This window comes from Alligator sinensis, unplaced genomic scaffold, assembly GCF_000455745.1.
Source record: "Alligator sinensis unplaced genomic scaffold, ASM45574v1 scaffold1463_1, whole genome shotgun sequence".
Classification (NCBI taxonomy): Eukaryota; Metazoa; Chordata; order Crocodylia; family Alligatoridae; genus Alligator; species Alligator sinensis.
The window spans coordinates 152,000-175,152 of record NW_005842628.1 but is presented as its reverse complement, the minus strand read 5'-3'; the positions used below and the strand labels follow the sequence as shown (position 1 = coordinate 175,152).

General features: G+C 41.0%; 1 protein-coding gene across 6 annotated transcripts in view; it reads right to left on the bottom strand.

The window, feature by feature from the left end:
• Positions 1–23,153, bottom strand: part of UPF3A (UPF3A, regulator of nonsense mediated mRNA decay) — a 53,540-nt gene that overhangs the window by 10,089 nt on the left and 20,298 nt on the right. For 4 of the 6 annotated variants that reach the window (XM_025215178.1, XM_025215175.1, XM_006033393.3 and 1 more), the window contains 6 exons: positions 13,633–13,739; positions 8,983–9,081; positions 8,774–8,884; positions 6,222–6,277; positions 5,968–6,126; positions 916–1,076 (listed from right to left, as the gene is read on the bottom strand). In XM_025215178.1, coding sequence (XP_025070963.1) covers positions 916–1,076; positions 5,968–6,126; positions 6,222–6,277; positions 8,774–8,884; positions 8,983–9,081; positions 13,633–13,739 — 693 coding nt within the window. Of the gene's footprint in view, positions 1–915; positions 1,077–5,967; positions 6,127–6,221; positions 6,278–8,773; positions 8,885–8,982; positions 9,082–13,632; positions 13,740–19,087; positions 19,111–23,153 lie in introns of those variants that run through there. The other 2 variants (XM_025215177.1, XM_025215180.1) reach the window with 2 other exon arrangements.

The window sequence follows — 23,153 nt, the reverse complement described above, 5'->3', positions numbered from 1 at the left end:
GAGCAACCAGCCCAGGACTGCCTGCTCCCCTGTCTCCACATGCCTCAGCACGGGGCTCCAGCTGGGATCCCATCCAGTCCATTTTTCACAACCCACTTTTGCTGCTCTTGCAGCACACTGGTGTGTTGTGGCACACCCGCTGGGAATCAATCATCTATAGCAGGGGTCTCACACTCATCTGGCCCCCACAAGCTGGATGACTGGTATAAGGCCAGTCCCACAGGCTAGAGTGGGCCCACAGACCACCACTCCTTCTGTATGCATGTGGCACCTGCTCTGACCAGTCCAGGATGTGCACTGCATGCAGCACCCATTTTGGCTGGTCCAGAACCAATGTATCCAACCCACCTAGACCAGGGCCGGCACTTGATGCAGCACAGGTCCCAGAACAGCTGATGCAGGTGTAGTCCTGGACTAGATGGAGCAGGCCCTGCGTGTGGTGCAGTCCTGGACTGAACAGAGAAGGTGCCATGTGTGGCACAGTCTTGGGCTGGCTGGAACAGGCACTGCATGTGGCATGTGTCCTGGATTGGCTGAGGTGAGCACCACAAGCAGCTTGCATCCCAGGCCTTTTGTGCAGGGCTGGTCTACCATGTGCCGTGTGCAGTGTGGGTGAACTTGAGGCTCAGGGTCAGCACAGGAGGCTGGACAATGGGGCTCTGTGGGCTGTTTCTGTCTTGTGGGCTGTATCTTTTACATCACAGACCTATAATTCTAGTTTTAATAATGTATTTCCTGTGTAAAGGTGTCATGAGACAGTCTATCCCTGCTTGCATAATATTTTGAGATCCTTTCAGAGTAAAATTCACCCCACAATGAGACAGCTCATGACCCAGGCACCATGACCTGTGATGCATTTAAGCTCTCAAAACAAGTCAGGATCAACTCTGAACACGAACAATAAATATTACTTACTTTTCCTTAAGTTCCTTTAATGGACCCTCCAATGACTTGGATTTTATACTCCCAGATCCAGATGATTTTTCCCATTTGCCTTCTTCAATATCAGCTTCTTCTCCTTTTTCCTTGTGTTTTTCACTGGCCTGTTCATCTCCCTTTTCAGGCTTCTTAAGAAGCTAAGAAATAATTTTTATATTATGATATAAAATAAAATGTTTTTATACTGTTACAGAAATGTTAATAACTTACTGCAATATTCCAATTAACACCAACTGATGTTGAGCTCTAAAATCTATTTCATTCCTATTTTACTTGAATTATTTGAATTTTTTGCAAAGTACAACATTAAAGTGCCATTTTAAAAGTACAGTTTACTTATTCTGATGGATGATTAGAGCATAATACAAGTCATACAGCCACAATTGTTAAATTAGAGGCTTATGGAAAAAAAACAGGAGACTATAGACTTACCCATTTTTTTCTCTTGGGTATTACCTACAAAGGTTCTTATTCTGCAATAACTTCCAAAGTCACAAAGGGACAGGTACATGATGGTATCACTTATGTGGAGTAATCCTAAAGCAGAGCTCAATCCTACTCCCAATGAAATCAATGGCCAACCAGCTATAATGCTTTAAAGAAGGAGAATCAATTGTTTACTCCTGTAATTTATAGAAATTGGCAGCATTTTGTCAACAAGTGGTAGATATTAAGCATGAAGAAATCAAAAACTGAACAAACAAGAAGGAAAAAATGGCAGAAGAAATCAAATTGCATTTTCCTCTCAGGAGCTAAGATTTTTAACCATCATTTTCTCAGTGGGTGCAGGATCTGAGCTATACAGCGTTACAAGAACAATTTTTGCAGAAAGACGAACCATTCTTTAACTACTGCTCCAATGTATAGGCTAAAACATACCTATTTACTCATTCTACCAATTTGTCTTAATTGAGAACACTGATATTTAAGATTGACTATATTCCTCTTGTAGCAATACAGACACTTTGTAAAATGGAGAATACTTTTCTCTTCTCTTGGCAGAGAAACCAGCTTTCAAGATCCAATTGCCACATGAGCAGTACTAATTTTGGGGACAATAAATTTTCAAAGGAAATAATTTTCTTTTTCTTTTCATCTGGAGAGCTAGAATAGGTTTTGCATCTTGTTGATCAAAAAAACAGAACATATAATTAATTACACCCTGAACTTCCTGTAAAATTTGGGCCCAAGCTTGCAAAACCTTTATCATTTGAATAGTTCTTAACATTAATCTATGTTGATAAAGCTTTGAACAACTGGACTGAATAATGGCATAAAATATTGCTATAGCCATGGGCAGAGCTAGGATTTTGAAAAGGAGGGTTGCAAACGGTATTACACATCATCACAAATAATACAACACTTATTTTTCTCCATTTAAATGCAATTAGGAGGCTAACACCATGTTATTCAGTATAAGATCAAAGCAAAAACAAATATAACTATTTGAATGTGCACTAATTTGCTGGATTACATATTATGTTAAAAAAATACAACAACTTAGTCAAAAAGAGTCAAAATAGTCAAAAGACATTGCGTCATTAGTCCCATAGTCACTATAGTTCAATAGACATCTCTTATTTGGATTCATAAAGCAAAATCTAGCTTTCTTGAGCATCTTAATAGTGCCTTCACTATCAGTCATTTCTACACCTGAGTTACTATTACTACACCTGAGTTAAGGTTTTTAGGTAGAGCTAAAAAGAGTCTGTAGGGCTGTGAAATAAAAGAGACATTACCAGGAATGGCCAACAGACAGCAAAATTCCAGAAAAAAGAATAGTTAGAATATGAACATGAAGACCAGTAAAAAAGTACAGAGGATTATTAACACCTGTGGACTGGAGAGAGATTAGCAGGAATTGGGGAGATGATAATGAGCGGTGAAGTCAATTGATTATCTCAGTATGCCTGAATAAAAATGCTGCTGCACCTCCAGGGAGTTGGTTTTTAAAGGGGGGGGGGCGGGGCAGCTGCATTGCTGCACTCCCCTGATCCACCCTCTGGTTGTAGCCACCATCTATTAAACAGATAAAGGGTATCATAATCTGGACCACTTCAATTTGATACAGAAGAAATTAAAGGCAAAAAAGCCTGAAATTAGCAAGTGTTTGTAATAATATGTTTAAAAATACTGTGAAAATCTGTCCTTGAACATAACTATGGAAAACTTTATGTAGGGCTAGATTAAGATTTACTTATAAAATAGATGAGAAAAACTGGTTTGGAATTTGAACCATCTTGTTAAAAATATAACAAAAGACACAAAGATGGAAGTAAAAATACCTTTAAGTACACACATTACAAAATGCGTACATTGAGTACATTTTTGTACTAACTAAAAACTAGCAGAATATAGACAACTTGCATTAAATTTTGTATTCAAATGAGCAGTGTTGTTTACATTTTTAACAAATACTTATTTTATTCACATCTTTAAAGAAATATAATAATATTAGTACAATGTTAAGTTGATTGTATGTTAAATCAGATTATTGTACTACTTAATAAAGCTGTAGTTCAGCACATGTAAAATCATAAAATTAAATATATATATTTAGTATATTCAAAATATTATATAGACCCCTCATATCACAAAGAAGTAGAATCCTTATGCTCATAACTGGAATCTGTTCTTCTGTTACTCAAATTGGGTGCCATATTTTGTAAGAGGCATGGAAGGATTGCTGAATACTGTATTCAGCAGGGAGGTGGTAAACTGTGTTAGTCTGAAGTCAGGCAGAAGTTTCTGATAAAATAGGTTGTTGCCTATGAAAGCACAGGCCTCTTGGAACCAGTCTCTAAGGCAGGAGTGAGCAATCACTCGGGCCTGCAGGCAACATGGATAGTTTTGAGGAGCTACTGCAAGCCAGTCAGCACCCGTCTCACCTCCCCGCTCCCAGTAACAGCTCGAAGCCCATGTGCCCTGCGGCTCCTCCCTGCCATTGCCACCAGTGCCCAAGCAGCAACTGAGTGCACAGTCCTGGCCCCAGCCCACCCCACACCCACTCCAGACTCACCCCAGCCCGAGCAGACCAGCTCCAGACCAGCCAGGACCTGCACACACAGTCCTGACCTTGGCATGCTGCACGCCTGCCTGCTCCAGACCACTCACCCATGATGAGCAGTGGCAGCAGCAGCGGCAGCTGGACAGAAGCTGCTGCTGGGCATGGGGGAAAAGCAGCTGCCTCCCACTTCCTTCCTGCCAGGCCCTTCTTGTTGTGGCTGCCTAGAGCCCATTCCCAGGTTGCCCTGTGGCTCCACAGCCACCGCTGCCCTGCTGGGAGGCCCAGAGACAGTGTTGGTGGTGGTGATGACTGTGGCAGAGAGGAGTCCAGGTGGCTGCAGCAAGAAGGGTCTGACAGCGGCAAGCGGGGAGGCAGCTGCTTTTTCCCCACACGCAGCAGCAGCTTCTGCCTGGCCACCATCGCTACCGCCGCTGCTCAGCATGGGTGGGCGAGTCTGGAGTGGGCATGTAGTGGGTTGAGGCTCTGTACGCAGGTCCCAGCTGGTCCACTCCAGCTGGGGCGAGTCCAGAGCAGATGCACGGCAGAATGGGACCAGAGCCAGGGCTGTGCACAAGGGTTCCCGCCAGTCTCCATGGCGTTGGGGCCAGTGGTGGTGGCAGCCAGAAGGAGCCACCGCCACCTGGGCTAACTAGAAATGGAGTCCAGCTACAGAGCTGCCCCAGACCCCCTGTGCACCCCAGAGCTGGCAGGATGTCTCACAGGCCGGATGGCACCTGGGCCGGATAAAGTCCCTCTGTGCTCCGGATGTAGCCCGTGGGCCATATTTTGCTCACCCCTGCTCTTAGGGCACTTTTACATGTGCTCTGATGTGTTCTCATTAGGATGTGTTGAAGCAGACTCAATTAATTGAGTCCAGTTGCTCGATTAATCAAGTCCCGGTTGCTGATTAATTGAGTCTGCTGGAGCGTTCTAATCAGACCAGTCTAGCATGCTGCAACATTTGGTGCTTCAAACAAGCTTTAACTAAAGTGCCCCCAACACCATTTTGAAATGCAGGACACTGAATGCAAAAGACACTGCAGACATTTTAATTAGAGTGGCTCCCAAGAGCTGCTCTAATTAAAACACGCCCCCCCATCCCAGAGCACGTGTATAGGCGCCCTAAGAGGTCACCTTGCCCTGCCTTCTGCCTGACTTAAGACTAACACAGCTTCCCACTTCTTTGCTAAATAACATTAATAAGTAATTAATGAGACTATAGTCTCATGTAGAAAAATCATGTCAAAATAAAGTGCTGGCAAAAAAAATCTGACAGAATACAATAGGAATATGGTTTTATACACAAATATGAATGGTACTTCTCTGTGATTCTGAAGGATTGTATAAAGGCCAAGTTGAATGGATTCATAGACCATTATATTTCCCAAGAAGAAACTTATTTTAAGCCAACAAGCAGTCCTATCCAAATTAATCTAACCTATAACTCCACTTTAGCAAGAGGCCAGTTAAATAACTGAGGAGGGTGACCAGGACAGCAGCCCTGCAAAACACCTTTGGTCAGGAATGAAAAAATAGCTACTGCAGCTGGCCAGGAGGGCATGGAGCTGCCCGCACCTCTTCCTGTGGCCCAAGCTCAGCATATGTGGCAGACTCTTAGTTTATGGATGACAGAGAATAATGGGTAGCACATTGCTTACAAGGAACCTGTGGTGGAAATGAAATACAGAAGTTCCACAATAATTCCACAATAATTCACTTAGCCTTCATGTTAAGGTTCCACAATACATCTACAATATGAGCTAAAAAGCAAAGGTAAAGGAAGTGAATCAGAAAAGCAATGGTTCAGAAAGAGGGATGCTAAGATGTCTATAAAAGAATGGAAAAAGTGCCCTATGACTCAAATGACCCCGGCAGCTTGATGGGCTTCTTTAATACAGGTTTTCAAGTTAGATTTTCCCTTATCCTACCTGACTGATGTTGGTACTTTGGGAGTTACTGGGACACAGAAAAAATATCTAACTTCCAGTAAAGAACAATTTCAATCTTTTTCTTAAAAATACCTTGATCCTTATTTCTTTTTCAGCAATTTTCTTTTGCTTCTCTGCTTCTTTTCTTTTACGTCTTTCTTCTTCTCTGCGCTTTCTTTTCTCTTCTTCTCTCAGACGTTTCTTTTCCAGTTCCCTTCTCCTCCGTTCTTCTCTTTTCTCTTCCCGTATCCTCTGAAGAGTTAGAACGTTGTTTAGATAAAATTGTCCACAAGAAAAAATGTATGTAAAACATAAAAGTTGAACTTCAGTTGAAAGTATGGACGTACCTGCTTTTCTAATTTTCTATTTTTAATATATTCCAAAAGAGGTGTTGTTCTTCTAGCTAAAACACAAAAAATGTATGATGTAGTGTTCAACTCCTAAAATATGTATTTGTTTATTATAAGTACTTGCTTCTTCTGTTAGCTCTTAACTGTATTGGAACTAAATTATATAAATGCTATTTATTTTATATTTGTTGGAAAGCATTCCCATTCTGTTACTGAAACATCATTAAAATTAGAAGTGAACCAGGGATAGTTTCTGATTATTTTAAACTACTAAGTAATAATCATATATTGTCATTATCAATTAAGAAACTTCTATATAGTTCAGCAAAATATTATTTACAAAAAAGAAGTATGTTAAAATATATTCCTAAATATTAATACTGGTACCTGTCTGTCCTACTCTTGAAATACTACCATCATTTTGGCACTTTTTACCCCCTGATGTCAAAGCACCTTGCAAAGGAAACATCATTACACTCATTTTAAAGATGGGGATAATGACACACTGAAAAGTGAAGTGACTTGCCTCGAGTCACAGAGCAGGCTAGCAGCAGAGCCAGTGACAGAATCCAGGCTTCTAGTCAGATGTTCTATCCACTAGCCCACACACCCTTCCTTGTGAACAGGTCTCTCATTGTTTCCATTTTAAGTATGAGACTCATAGTTTAAAACATTATGAACTTTACAATTTGAAGTCATATCCAAACTACTGCTTCTAATTTTAACTCCCAATTTCCCTACTTAGTCCTTAATAGTGGGCTGAAACTTGACACTTGTTCCTAGAGCTGAGAGGAACTATAAAGAATGTTAAGTATCTTCTGTTAGTCTTACTAGCACAGGAGTAAAATTATAATGAAGGAGAAAAGTTAGGGCCAAAAACTGCTCTTGAATGTATATGAGGGGTCTCACTGAAGACAGAGAAACAGCATGGGAGAATCTGACCATCATGATGTATAGTATAATTTAAAAAACAACTAAACAGCATTGGGAAAAAAGAACATTTTCTCGAAACTGTTCTTAATTTATCTGACCCATCAAATTTAAAATAATGAAGTCTAAACCACACCTAAATTTGTAGCCTGAAGATATTTGAACATAGACATCCAAGTATCTGGTTTATTCATTTATTTTTATTAACCATTATCATGCAATTACTTATTTATATATGACAGTGTGTGTGCAAATTTAGCAGCCTTTCTGGTTTATCTCTGGAATGACTGGCAATTAACTTGAATAAGCCATTAATTTACAGGTATCCAGGTTGTAAATGAATACTCTTTAAATTAATTTATCACATAAAATGTTGCATACTTCACAGGCATCTAAAGTGGAACAACAGACGTGTAGCTTTGGTCATGACCCCTGTTTACACCCTTAGGATAGATTTCCATCTTACAGACTAACTAAATCGGAGATATATAGCTAAAGTTTTCATAAGCAGCAGGCCTGCTTCTTTAGATTCTGCCCGATTACAGGCTAACACAGATAGGTACTTCTCTCTGCACCCTGAGGTTCTGCAACACTTATTCTTAATTAACATTTGTGTTTACCCTCTGCCTACTCCTTTTTTCTCTATAAAAAAATTAATTTCTCTCTTTGTAGTTCATTTTTCCAAAAAAAAAAAACGATAGCACTGGCAGACTTGTGGTGGCTAGTCCAGCAGTCAGTACTCGGCACTGCTATTCTAGAGACCCTAATTTGATTCTGATACTTGTTTAATTCATATTTTGTAGTATAAGGGTAAGCCATACCTTGGGTTGCCTAACAACAACCTCCCCCTAGGGCCAGAAACCTGGGGTGGCAATCAAATCTAGACTTCTGACATGAAAGTTCAGAATTTTAGCCATTAAGATTAACCCAACAGCTGCATATTATGAAAAAATAGGTTATTTTTATATAGTGCAATGAAGCACAATAGGAAATAAATATAATTTGCTACTTACTTGCAATACTTCAATGAACTATGTACATACACCTAGAATAAATAATGTTCACATGGTAGAAACTTAAACAAACATGATGCACCTTAATCCTGAAGAAATTAATCTTGACCCAATTTTACTCTAGAAAAGGGAAATTATGCTTTTATAGTTAACAAGATATTTTTAATCTGATTCCTTTTCAGACAGAGCCCAGGTGATCTTGACCATGAGAATTAAGAGAGGGTAATTCACCTTCTATCAGACAACCAGAATTATGAATGAATCTGAGTGCACTTTTCAGGCTCTCCTTAGGTTGTCTTTTCTGCCCTTCTGCTATTTTTTAATAATAGACTCATGGACTATCAATTGATAAGTACTAAGGATTTTTCCGAAACCAATGAGCCAGCAAAATTCTCATGGAAGTTGATGAGTTCCATGAAAGCAGAAGCAGCAGAATGAGCAATGTAAGGTTTTCCCAGCCACTCCTGGAGACTAGGAACATGAATTCTGCAATAGTCTTAATTTTTACCAGACTGAATGGAGTAGATCCTGCTGGTAGCATTATAAAATATGAAGAAGAAAATACTCAAAATACTCAATAATGAGGAAAAAGTAAATAAAACAGACCAATGAGTTCCCTTGTTTTTGCCTCAATCTCTCCCAACAGAGTCTCAGGATTGGCACAGATTTTCTCTTCATCGGCACAATAACTTTCTAAAAATTTTCTATATTCTGGATCTGTGAGGGAAAATTTTTGAAAAAATTGTTTAAAAGTATGCAAGACCTGACAGACAGAAAGAAGGTTTTACATGATGATATCAAGAAAATATGTTTACCATCTTCAATGCTCCCAGCTTTCGCATCTTTTTTCTTTAGCTTCTTTTTTGAAATCTTTTGAAATGGTGCAAATTCTACCACAGCAGGATATTCCAAACCTTTAGAGAGACACCAAATACATATTTTTAAAATATGGAATAACTGTGATTTAACACTGAGATTTTTAAGCAGTGCCCAACATTTGCCAAACTCTGTTTCCATTAAAGTCAAAAGAGTATTTTTGAAAATCCAAACCTGAACCATAAATTTAAATGACTACTGCAATAGAAATAAATAATATTTTGTATCATAAAATCTACAGAGTAAAATAACAAGCTTTTGAACTACACATTTGACTCCTGGATATGCATTTACAAAAGAATTGGGGAAAAAAAATCTTGGTTTATTTATTTTGATATGCTTACTAAGATTTTTAAAAGTAAGAGAAATCTGCATATGCATCCTAAACCCTATTTTATTATTTATCTATAAATTTAAAGAAATTGGGTAGAAAAACTGGCATATCACAGTTCAGCCTGATGGATAAAGAATACTAAGAATTATCTAGAAAAGGTGTACCAAAACATTATTTCAATGATATTTTGTTACCAGAAAGCCGACAATGCTGGGCAATATACACCAGAAAGAAATGACATCTTTCGGAATGAAATACTAAAACTAAGAACCCTATGAACCTCAGTTAGTTCAATTTATAGCAGATCATACGAGTCTTTTTTGTTTGTTTGTTTGTTTTCAATTCCATGAGTTAACTAATCCTATATTCTGCCCTAAAATAAAAATAAATCTTGAAGGAACCCCCCCCCTCCCCCAAAGGTAAACCAACTGTGCTTTTGTTTGGTTTGAAAATAAAACTGTCATGGGCTCAAGCCTGTAAGGTGCGCCCAACCTAGAAAATCAGTTAAGCACATAATCGATGCAGACTAATTGCAGTCTCTGCAGGTAGCAGGACATAGTTTATAAAGGGGTAGGCAACCCCTTGCACTGGTACCAGTGTGGCACGTGAAGGCATTTTGCTTGGCACGAGTGCCTTGGGGCAGATGGCATGGCATGGGCCAGTGCTGTGATGCCACAACAAGGACTGGGCTCCTTGTGGCTCTCCTGCCATCTGCCCCTGGCTCATCAACATCTTCCAAGTTGAAGTTCTGGGCGTTTTTGGAACTCTGCCCAAAAATACTGCCAACCCCTACTTTATAAGTTAGCAGCATTTCATTTGCTAGTTGTACTCAAACTTAAAACTGTATTAAAGGTAGAGCTAATAGGGTCAGCTATAGCTAAGTGTCTGATACTTCCCATTACAAGATCTATTTTCATTTGCCTATAATTTTGCAAACTTCAACCATACGGAATGAAAATGTCCATACTGAGTGTTTGCCTGAGGATAATTCTTTTCTGTGTGAAATGTAAGTTAAAATAGCCCACTTGTTACTTAAAAAAAAATTAGGAAAAGTGTAATGTTTTGCCATGTTAAAAAAATTCTCAACGTGCTCTATTGGGAAGCTCTAGAGTTTCTTTGCACAGGGGAAAGGAATTGAAATCTGGCAGTGGGGTCAGCCACTCAGCAGAAGGTTATCAGAGTTTGGCAGCTAAATTATCCAAAAATTTCTCCTCCGTTGAACATGCTCTATACTGGAGTGAGAGTGGGGGAGTGGGAGCAAGCCTTTTTGGCAGGTAGGCCACCAATTAACCTTGCACTCTCCACAAGTGCCCATCTGATCCTCTTCCCCTACCCGACTGGCTGCTCTTTCCGCTCCATGCCCTGTGCCACTACACAATCTGCTGTTCCACTTTCTGGTTCCTACCCTATTTGCAACTGTGCTGCCAGTCCCCTCCCTGGTCTGCCACATGCCACACACAGAGGTTGCCCATGCCAGTTGTCGCACACATGCCACAGGTTGGCACCCCTTCTCTATACCTTCATCCCTTCTGTGGGCCAGCCTGTGCATGGATTACTGCAATGAGTGACTGGGCACATCTACACAAGACACTTTACTCCGCATTAGACTAATCTAACGTGCAATAAAAAAGTACCATCTACACGTGTGCAGGACTCACTGCACAGTAAGTTAGGCTAATGTGCTATTTGCTAGCACCAGGAAAAACAAGTACTAGATTAAGGGCGCATTAGCTACTGTGCAGTAGTGTACATGTAGACAGCCCAGGTAGCAGCAGGGGGCCTGCTGCTGCGTGGTTAAGTCCCATTGCAGTGGGGGAGGGGCAGAAGGGAGCTGTGCCAGCTGCAAGGGCAGTTGTCTCTCTGCCATATGGGGATTGGGATCATCCCAATCCACAGGGGGCTGAGAGAGCTGTCCCAGCAGCTTGAAGTGCTGTGTCTTAGCCACATGGAGACTGGGTCCCATACTGATCCCCACGTGACTGGGAGAGCTGTCTTGGCAGCTGAGACTGCTGCATCCCAGCCATATGGGGATCGGGCCCAGCCCCTGTGCCCCCTGCCTGCCCTGGGGCTTATACCCCAGGGAGCCTGGAGTTCCCCCTGGCTGTTGCAGTGTGACACAGGTGTAGACTGGACTGGGGCTGCTCCTGTCAGGTGCAATTTGCTCTCAATGGGGGCACAGGTGTAGACATGCACCCCGGAGCACTTTAATGAGTCTGAATTTTCTGTGAAGAAAGTTCAGGCACATTAACTGCACATGTAGATGTGGCCACTGAGTAGCAGTGGCATAACCAGGGGGCTGGGGGGAGGATGATAGAGGCAACCACTCTGGGCACCAACTGGGGGTGAAAAAAGCAGCTGCTGCTGCTAACTGCACATTCGAGTTCCTGATCATGGTGGCAACTGGAAGCTGTTTCTTCCGTTTGCTCCGGGCTCCCAGCTACATCATTACACTGCAGCTGAGCATGCTTTTTGCCAGGACTACTGGAGCTAAGCTGGACTTTCCCTGAGATACTCTTCCTGGTAACCAAGCACCAAAATTGAAAGCAGGGAGATTACCTTGCTTGTGCTCTGAGTGGTATCCCTGTTTGCATCTAAAGAATGTGCAGGAGGAGGAAAAAAATCTGTCTCTAAGTAGAAATGGAGGTAAAAAGAGGAGCCAGGATAGGACAAAAGTCTGAGCTGTGAAGTAAGACAGGACCAGAATGAATGGGAAGAGTATGCAGTATAGCTGGGAAATAGGGATAGGAGTAGGGGATGGACAGGAACAGGTGCAAGGGAGAATATGTAAAGAAAGGAAAGGAACATTGCAATAGCAGAGGGGAGCTGTGCCAGCTGCAAGGGCAGCTGTCTCCCCACCATATGGTGATTGGGACCATCCCAATCCCCATATGGCCGAGAGAGCTGGGGATTGCGATGGGGACTGGGATGCAATAGCATGGAAAGAGGGCAGGAGAGAGGAGTCCAAGGGAAGAGAGGCAGGAGGGGAGGCAAAAACATTAGCTCAAGAAGGGAACAGGAGCACAGGTCCAGAAACTCAAGAGGTGAAAGAGCAGAAGGCAGAGGACAACAGGGACAGGCTGAAGGCCCAGGGATATGATGGGACCCTAATCACAAGAGTCTATTTCTCTCTAGACTCTAGAATTAACACGTTTCTATGTCACAACATCTCTTTGCTGGCTAGCAAACAACTGTGAAACCCACTGGCTAATTAAGTGCCTCATCACCTACTATTGGCTGGTTCACAAAGAAGTTAATAGCTTGATACTACTACTAATTAGTCTACTGTACTACTATACTGTAGCCAATTAGCTCAAATGAATTAAGAAGGGAATTAAAGTAAAAACCTTCACCTAGAGATGGCACTTTAAATCACAGAGTTCTATGTGATGGTGGCCACACTATTTAGATCAAACTTTTCATAGATGACAACTAACTTTGTGTGTCTCATTTTCTTGGGACCCAACTTGAGACACCTGGGGTCTCATCAATAGAAGCACAGTGTCACAACTGACACCGTAGTCAAATGGAAACTGTTCTCTGAACATATAAAGTGTATAAAATGAAAGTACTCTGTAAAATACAGCCACATGTAGCAAAAATGGAGCACCCAAAATTAATGTAGACTTAAAATTGTTCTATATTTCCCAGGTAGAAAATGGAGATAAACCATACCACCTTATCTTACAGGACTACTGTGAAGATAAATTAATAAATGCATGTAAATTACTCAAATAGCACAGTGATGAATGCCACAGAAAGGCCTATGTGGTTATTAACAGGGTTTGGGTGCTTTAAAGAATAATGGATGTGAGCACAGATTGAGAGATGCGACTTTTATTCACATCTCTCAGTGTGTGCTCCCATCCATTATTCAAACTACTGAACTGCTGTCCATTCATGAGCATCATCAATGGAATGGAATGAAGCAGGCGTCCAGAGGGAAAAAAAAAACAGTCTGATGGTTTAATTAGAGACTACTAGAATGTATACACACACGAAAAATGAAGATTGCATAGGCAAACTTATTTCTGGTATTTCCTAACTTGTATAGCTTAATTTCACAATCTGAAGGTTTTTTTAATATAGTTTTTTTGGGACGTAATTATTTATATTCAGCAAAAATTTCCAAAATAATTCCTGTTCTTGAGAGTTACAGAATCCCTTTATGCATGTCAATTCCAGACATTTCAGGAAAAATATCAAGTATACGATCAACAGGTTGCACTGAGATTTTTAAAAATACAAATAGTCCAACCTTTATTATCAATGAAGACATAGCCATCAAATCGATCTCTAAAAAGAAGGATGTCCTCAGGATTTCTAAAGTTAATGTATGCTCTGGAGTAGAGATGTGGATAAAGGCTGCAACAAGAAACAATTTTTCATAAACCTCATCTCCTTCAAGAAAAGTCTGCATTAAAATTATATATCACAGAAGGCAACATTTCCATATATACTTAACAAAGATTTAAGTCAAGTGGAACTGGGTGTTGCAGCTATACCAAGAACATTAATTCTGAATTAGGAGACAAATACCTCTTTCTCTAATCTCAGTGCCCCTTTAATCCCTTGAGGCTTCCTTCCTGTAACAGTGGCATAAGAGCAATTGGCGAACTTTTTGAGCATGCTCATGAAATATTTTGTTGCCCCTCTTGAGCAAAGAAGAATCAGGCTGCTTGGCAGCTACAAAGCTGCCATGGTGAATCTTTGTATCTGTGCATAAAACATTTTAGTAAGTGGCAAGAAAATATCTGAGGGGCATCAAAATAAAAACATATGATGGAACCTTGGCAGACATTATATATGACTCCAGCACAGTTTATACTCATAAAGGACAATTATTTCTACCAGCCAAAGTTTCCCATTAAAAAGAACAGTTATCTACCCTGTGCTTGTTAGCTATGATGTTTTCTATGAAGAACCTACTCTTAAGTACACATGTTCAATGTACGCTGGATCAACAGCTAAAAAATAGCAGTGTCCTCTGGCCTATGCTTGTTCTCAGGCCCTTGCCACTCAAGGACCCAAATGAAAAAGGGGCTGCAACTATTCCTCAGTTTCCTTACTAATTAAGAATCCCAGATAACATGGACTCAGAAAAAGCAAGGATCAAGAGCATGCTGTGGGTTCCACAAGAACACATTTTAAAGGACTGTGGTTATTTTTAGTTAAGTAATTGTTCTTTCTTTCTGAGTATAAGTCCATGTGAATCACAAACTAGGGTGGTAGAAAGCAGTGCCCAATATGAAATGTGGGACTGAGGAACATTGCTTATCAAAAAGGAAAATATGACTGTAATACTGTAGTACCAAATTTGGCATCTGGTCTTGTGGCCAGAACAACTGTTTAACAAAAATAAAGGAATTATGCCTTGTAGTTTACTTGAAAATTTGCAGATGTAGGGTAAACGTCCAGGATGAAGTTTTCACTCTCATGTAGTGAGCTTTAATAGTTGGTGTAATGGGTATATTAATCATATAATCACAGACTGATACATACTGGGTGCATCTACTTGTGTGCTTTAATGCAGTTGACTAATTAGCTCCGCAGTAAAGAGTCACATTCTATATGTGCACTAGTATTAGGGTGCAGTAAATTAACTCTGATGTAGGATAGTCCCCTTCTGATAATGTGGGGTGAGAAAAAAACAGAACAGGATTTCAGGAAAGAAGAAGACAGAGCAGGACAGAAGAAAAGTCAAGATGAAGGACAATTTTGGTACAAGGTCAAATAAATAACAATGAATAAATTCTGACTAGAAATAAAAAGGTGGCTTCTAACCACCAGAGGAGTGCAATTTTAGAACGGTTTTCTAAACAAAGCAATCAGAGCACCATAAAGCAGTGGGGAAACCCAAAATGCTTCAAGATGGAATTTGCTAAGTTTGTGGAAGGGACAGTATGATAAATTAACAATGTTCTTGGAACAGTAAGCAGGACATGTAATATCAGACTTCAGGTGTTTGGTATTCCCAGGAAGGGCTAAAAGAAAATGAATGCATGGATTGGCTATATAAGGGCAGGATTTAGAGGCACAGAATGAAGCTGGAGAAAGCAATTTCAGAATAAGACACAGCTTGCCAACACTGGGGAAGTGGAACACTAGAACACTTCTACACTGTGATGGTAGGCTTTCAATATCCCCAGATTCTTGGGGCAATTTGTGTTTTGAATACATGCTTTAAGTTTCTATATTTTTATGTGCACATAAGGAAGGCTGGGCTAGGTAGCTGCAATAGCCTTTTCTGGGTTAGATTCCTTGTCCTTTCCTTGTTAATTCTTTTGACTTCTGAATTTGCCTCATGCTTGAATTCCTTTTCCAATAGATTACATTGCATGCTTCATAACTTAGGTTGGCTGCCTGCAGGAACCAGAAAGGAATTTCCTTCGTCGTAAATACCTTCTTTGGCTTCTGTGGTTCTTTTCCGCTCCTTCTGCCATATCACACATTGGCCAGAATGCTCCTAAATGTTAATTTGAAATCTCCAGGGGCTAGCTGCTGGGTCTTCCTCATGCACTCAGGATTAAACTGGGCACCAGATTTGGGATAAAGAAGGACATTTTCCCCATGATAGATTGGCAGACATTGATTGACCATTAGACAGTTTTGCCTTCTGTAGCATGGGTAAGAGCCCACTTCCTAGGATTATCTGTATATTTTACATAACTAATTTTTTGACATTGCAGGGACTTATAGCACTAGTTGTGTCCCCTCTCTTCTCTGTCTTCCTGTGACAGATTGCAGGTGAGTTTTTTTCCCTTTTCTTTTTTTGTTTTGGCACTAAGGATATTAAGTTTGTATGGCATACTTTGAACCTATAGCTCATGGGATGGGCTAGAGTGGATGTCTCTGTGGACCATTCTGGACACCTGATTATTACAAGATTGTCTGAAAAGGCCAAAAGGAAATTCTCTACCTTCCTCAAATATATTACTTATCTTCTTCGACTTCTGTTTCTTTTGGGTAGGGTATGTGGAGAATTGGATTTGATGATCCAGCAATTCCCTTCTAGTCCTATGTTTCTAAGTTCATATGAGGAGAAAGAGATAGTTAGCTGTGTTAGTGTAAAGTCAGGCAGAAGGCAGAGTAGAGATGTATTGAATGTGAGATACAAAAGCTTTTGTGAGCAAAAGTTCACTTCAGTAGATACTATGAAAGAACATGCAGATAGAAGGCTATCAGAGAGAATGATCTAAATATAAATGAGGGAAGGGAGGTAGGTGGAGGTGAAGCGGTTGGTAATGAAGAGCTTGGCTGTAGACAGTGGATCTAGCAGTGTGCTTAGGATGAAAGCTAGTGGCATGGGTGTAGCTGTGGCAGTTGGTAGGTTTCCGAAACAATATGGTAGCAACGTGGCCATTGCAAACCTACATCATCATGGTGTCTAGAAAATGAATTTGCTGAGTGAAGTATTCCAGGGTCATGTTGATGGAGGGGTGGGGTGAAAGTTTTATAACTTCCTTGCCTTGTTCAGCATTGCCCAGACCTTGCTCTTTTCCCTTTTCTTTTTAGAGCATTCTATTTGATAGTCTGCTCTGTGTACGTCTTTTATAGCATCTGAAGTGAGCTTTTGCTCATGAAAATGTATGCATCTGATTCAGTAGGTCTGTAAGGTGCATCTCTGCCCAACCTTCCACCCAAGTTTGTATGATTACATAAGCAGGCACTATAACAAGTTTGAATGGGAGTCCAAAAAAGTTAAAATACAGAATAGAATGGAGGATTTCACTTATGGAACCCTTCACTAGGTCAATGTTGTGCCAAGTGGCCCAAAATGAAAATTATTTCTATTTATTCTTCTACATGGAGAGCTTTCTACTTTGCAGTAAGACCCCTTGTGTTTTTGTGGAATAGTCTCTGTTAGTCTCTATCAGCCAAAAGGTAAGCTGCCTGATGTAGTAACAGTGGTTCTGAATAAATTATCTGATCTTTGTTCTATAACAGTATGTCTGGCCAGTTTGGAAGTGGTATCTGATGCTGAGTAGACATCTATAAAAGATGTTAGCCAGAAATGGCTAGCTCCAATATTGAGCTATCAGAATTAGTGCTGTTGTATTGTTTCTGACTTGGCATTTTACTTGGAATCAAAAGCATCAGAACTACATACATGAGATCCTTTCCTACTATATGAAGAGGATCATTATGACTCGCTGGAACAAAATGCCAGATATTTTATATTGTCCTTGGTGGTAACAAGTTTCTAAGGGGATTTCCTCACTAATGGAATATTGACTGGACAGAACTCTTCAGACATCACTCTTGGTTGGTGGTTAAGAAGTCCAGTAGGCTTTTGCTAACTTCGAGAAGATGAAGAACAACTGAGATTTGTCTGTGGTGTTGCCACAAGGCTAACAACGTTACTGTGTCCTGACACAAGGATGATGAGTGGTGACCTGTACTTTACACACACACACACACACACACACACACACACACACACACACAAGTGTAATATATATTAGAGGTGCACAGATATATTGGCACCATATCAGATTGGCACTGATAAAAGGAAAATTAACATTACTGGCTATCAGCTTTTATGGGCTGGTGTAGCCAATAATGTACCGATAAATATAATGTGTCTTCCAGCCAGGGCCTCCAAACATGGCCAGGAATACAGCCGGGCAGTGTGGAGAGCAGTGCTCTGCAGGTAAGTCTGTGGAGGGGAAGGGGTGTGGGGGAACAGGGCAAATTGAGGCCCCCACAGTGAGGAGTAGGGCAGGGTCAGGGAGCAGGACAGAGCCACAGGTTGCTCATCCACGAGATCAGCATCCCAGTGCACCACCACCACCATTTTTAAGTGCTGGGATGTTTTAGGAGCAGAGCTGAGCAGGGTGAGGGCAAATGTAAGTTGCCTGCTGTGCGCTCAGGGCTCTCCACCCTGCTGCTTTGCTCCAGGAGCTGCACACTGGCCATGTGTCCCCCGGCCAGTGGCGTGCCCTGAGCCCACAGCGGGCAGCCCACCTCTGCCTTGCCCCACATGGCTCCACTAGTAAAAGCTTCCTGGTGCTTAAACATGGTGGCAGCAGCACTTGAACTAAAGCTCATTCTTTGAGCTTTAGTAAAAGGCCCCCCCCATTTTTAAGTACCGGGACACTGATCCCCTGGACAAGCCGCCTGTGGCTCTGTTTCACTCCCCACCTTGGCCCCGGGGTTCCATTCACCCCCAACCTCAGCCCCAACCTCAGCCCCAACCCCACTCCCTCCCTCACCAGGGGGGCCTCAATCTGCCCTTCCCCACTCCTTCCCCTCCACAGACTTACCTGCAGGGCACTGCTTTCCATGCTGCCCAGCTGCATTCCTGTAAATCAGTTATCAGATTGGTATCAGCCGATATGCCTGGTGAATAAGTGGTTATTGGTAATGGCCGAGAAAATCTTTATCAGTGCACCCCTAATACATATTCGATATTACGTCATAATATATGCGACACTGAACTTGTAAGAATCAGCACTATGACGTTCTGTAGAACAGGATGAAATGCCATACAAGCCTATCTGATTGCTGAGTTTTAGAACATGTGAATGAATACTTTTCAAACAAAGCCCTTTTTACTTAGATGTGGCTTGAGTGTTCAATGCAACCTGTACCTGATGCATCTATGAATAATGCCTTTGCAAAAGGAGAAGCAGAGAAAATTCTTGGTGTCCAACCACAAAAAGCTGACAACTCGTATATTCATTTGCAAATCTGCTTCTGGCAAGATTTACCTGGCCATTGGCTATGCCTGGAGCTCTAAAATGAGAATCTCTGACATTTCTGATCAAAAAGATTTCTTGCTGGATCACAAATAGAAGATGTGGCCTGGTAATAGAGAGAAAGAAGAAATACATTCAAAGACCGTACCAATCTTTGAAGCAGCCTTGGTACTGTGATATCAGAAACATATAGTTGCCAAACAAAGGCACCCATGCTGGTGATAATATAGGTCACTTCCTTCAAAACTGTATTAATAAGTACTGCCACAGCTTCCACTGATATTGCCAATGTCAGTACCTTGCATCAAACCTGATATTGATATCATTGCTGATGTCAGTATTGATGTCAATACTGGATTTCGTGTTTTGCCAATATTTTCAAGTTTGAGTACCAAACATTATTCACAATTTTTTTTATATTAAGCCAAAGTGTCACTTGCTTCTGTTGGAAAAAATAATCCTAGTGCTCTATTCCCTGGAAATTGAAGACTTGAACTTTCTCCTTATGAACAGAAAGGGACTGCTGCCTGGTATCATGCCTATCCCATTCCTACCTCCTCCGTCTCAGGTAGGTGTGGAACTGGTGGTTGGTGTCAATGTGGCAGCCAGTAGCAAAGCAGTCTTCAACACTAGATCCCGTCCTGATGGTGCTGAAGGGTTTTTTTGCCAACATCAGCTGTGGGTGTAGTATACTGGTTGACTGGGATACTGGATTACATGGATATTAGAAAAGATTGGATCTGGCTTAAAAGCTGACCCTCACTCTTCAGGATTTGACAGTCCTCACATTGCTCAAGGAATGGTACACTAACTAGTACTCTGGCACATTGCTACCAGCAAGACAGAACAGAGAGTAGCTGTCCATGAGTAAAATATGTATCACTGAATGAAGATAATTTGGAGCTTGCCAGCTTTGAATGTCTTTTTGGTTGTGGGTAGAGACAAAATTGAGGCAGGACATATTACATGTAAGGGTATTGGAGGGGAGGGGGACAAGAGAAATAAAATAAAGTTAACTTTACCAGCTGTCCATTATTCAGACTGCAAAAGGCAGTGCATGGACTGCAAAAGGCAATTGCTTGTTCTGTCTTCCTAACACAGGTAGTAAGAAGAGCCTGAGGAATGGTTGTGGCTACTCTGTCCATTTTGCCCTTGGGTAAGGGAGATATGAGGACAAGCACAGTGCTAACACAACCCAAATGCTATTCAAAGGTCTTCAGTTTTGGATGCAGAGGGTGTATGCACACCTAGGACAGGATACACTTGGACATATATCTGGAATAATTTTTTTATCCTTCTGAATTAGTTTGTTGGTAGGAGTGGATACCCAAGTGAGTCATGCTCCAGCTGCAGATACCTCATGCAGTCAGTCACTGGCTGCTGTATTTACAAGAAGCCAATACCATCCTGAACAAAGCCCTAAAAGCAGCAGACAGACACCAGTAAGGTATCTGCACAACAAAACAGCTGGTGAGCTTGCACAGTCTTAACCCTTGTGCTTGCTTTGATTCCAGTGCTTGAACCTAGCTTGAGCCCAGCGAGATCTCTGGCTGGTGACTCTGGCTTCCAGCCCTGGCTTGAATCAGAGTTCCCTAATTCTAGTTCCATGACCCTTGCCTGTCCTTGACCTTGACTTGACCTTTGAATTCCAGTTTGTCAACTGGCTCTAGATCTTGGACTCCAACTCCTGACCCCAGGCCTAAACACTACTAGGCCTAACCACCCATGTTCTGGTTGTGACAGATAAACATTTCCAGAACAGCAAATTAGTTTATTATCTAGCATTTCTAGGAAGCCTTACACCTATAGAATAAAGAAAAGCTAAGTGGTGGCCAGGTCAGATTGCTGGTTGTAGAGCCAAAACTTGGCATAAAGAAAAACACATCCTGCTAATGGTGTACAATGATAAAGCATTGCTCCTGAGCACTTACATGGATAATTATGCATGCAAACAAAGTTACTTACCTGTATGTTTGCAACACTGGGGTCTTAACTGAGACATCTCTTACTTTACAAATAAGTTAAAAAACAGAAACGCTGCATTTATATCTTTATGAAAGATTTCACTTTGGAGGAAAACTCCAGTGACAGTAACATTAAACTTCACAAAGAAAATTAATACATGTTGATAAGAATTAATGTTAATGAAACATATTGGTGACATTTTCAACGTTTCTGAGAAAGTACACAGCACTATAGTGATGCAGCCATGAAAAAGGTCAAAATGAAACAGAATCAATATCCCACCCATTGATTTTAATGGGAAATAAATTCAGCACTTTTTTAAAGTTTACAAGAGGCACATCTACACGTGTACTTTATTGTACAGCACACTAATTTGCTGTGAAGTAAAGTGTCACCATCCAAGTGTGCATAGCAATTAATCCAGTGTAGACGAATTTACTAAGCAGTCCGATAGTCCTGTTGAGTACTATTCGATGGCATAGTAAATTACTGCGCTTAAATACATGTATAGATGGTGATGTCTGAATTAGTTTACTCTGGCTCAAATCACGCCAGAGTTTACTCAGTCACATTAATTGCACATGCAGACGCTCCCTATGTGTATGATTGAATTGGTTTTGTTTTCTTTATAAACGATAAAGGTGTATGTCAGTACTGGCATCCAAACCTGTATCTTAATTCCCATTCTCCTATTACTCAGGATTCAGAATCTTATCCTAGTGGCTGACTCCTATGCCCATTCTTTAAAAAACTGAGTAGGGGTCAGTTTTAATTAAAACAACCTTTTTCTTTCATACAATACTCAGTAGGTATTGCACTTACTGAGGACAAAATCCAAATTCTATTCACTCCTTTCCCTGAAGGGATTCAAAACCACCTTCATGAAGAATGCCTTAATGACTAAGCTACAGACTACTCATCAGGTGGGAGGGGGGTATGTTTTACTGTTGCAAAGAACTCAAAACGACCACCATAGATTTATATTCAAAATATCAGGGTTTATCTTGTTTATAAACCTAACAGGGTTAACAGTGTGTGACACCCCACAGCATGCCTGAAAGGATCTCAAGGCACCCCAAGATATCATGGACCCTTGGTTGAGAATCACCAATTTAGGGTATGGTGGAGTCTTTAGTTTCAGGTCCTTATCCAAGGACTGTTTTAATATTTTAATCAAATTATAGTTTCACATAAAGTGCATAAGTAGTTCTTTGAGCAGGAATCATGTCTAGCATTTAAGGTATTTATTACTCTCCTATTCAGAGAAGTACACCAACTCATAAGCTAGTAATTCTCCCTCTCTCCAGTCAACAAACATTTTCTTCAAAGTGAAACACCTTCAAGAGAAAGGGGAGGCATTGGCCTGTCCCCCTCTCCAAATAAAACTTATAGCCATGTGGTTCGGAAACTGAAAAATGCCAAAGAATATAGGATTCCTCAAACATTTTTGGATACGTTAGACCCACAGGTGGTTTCTGTCCATTTTGGCACCACAATTGATTTCTTTCTCCTTTCTTTCACAAAACAGCAGCATTTCTCTATCCCCTTACACTTAGACTTGTAGAAGTGAATACATTTCAAAACAGAACCAAACATTTTAAACAGTTAATTTTTCAACTAAGCATTTATTACTGATCAGCAGAAGAAAATTATAGGAAAATATAGCCAGGACAGTATTTTCTACAGTGCAGACTTCAGAATTATATTGTGCCAAAGGATCCAGTGTAGCCACCAGTTTTACATTAATAAAATATTAAAAGATATTCAGGACCAGAACCATCACCTGCAGTATCAGAAACACATACAAATGTAGAAACACAAAAATGTGTGCCTATCAGGGGTGTGCAAAACGGGCTGTATTCGATTTGGATTCGGCCCGAATCGGGGACAGTGATTCAATCTGTTGATTTGGATCACTGTCTAGATTCGATTCAGCCAAATCTGAATGTTCGATGCTGATTCGGTCACAGATACAGCTTTAAATGTTTTTTCTACATACCTCGGGGTACCAGGTGCAGCTCATGAACGCTGCAATGGTGGGGTGGATAGAGCATCCCACAGGAGTGCAGGGAACCCCCCCCCCCCCAACGCTCGCGCGGGCAACCTAAGAGGG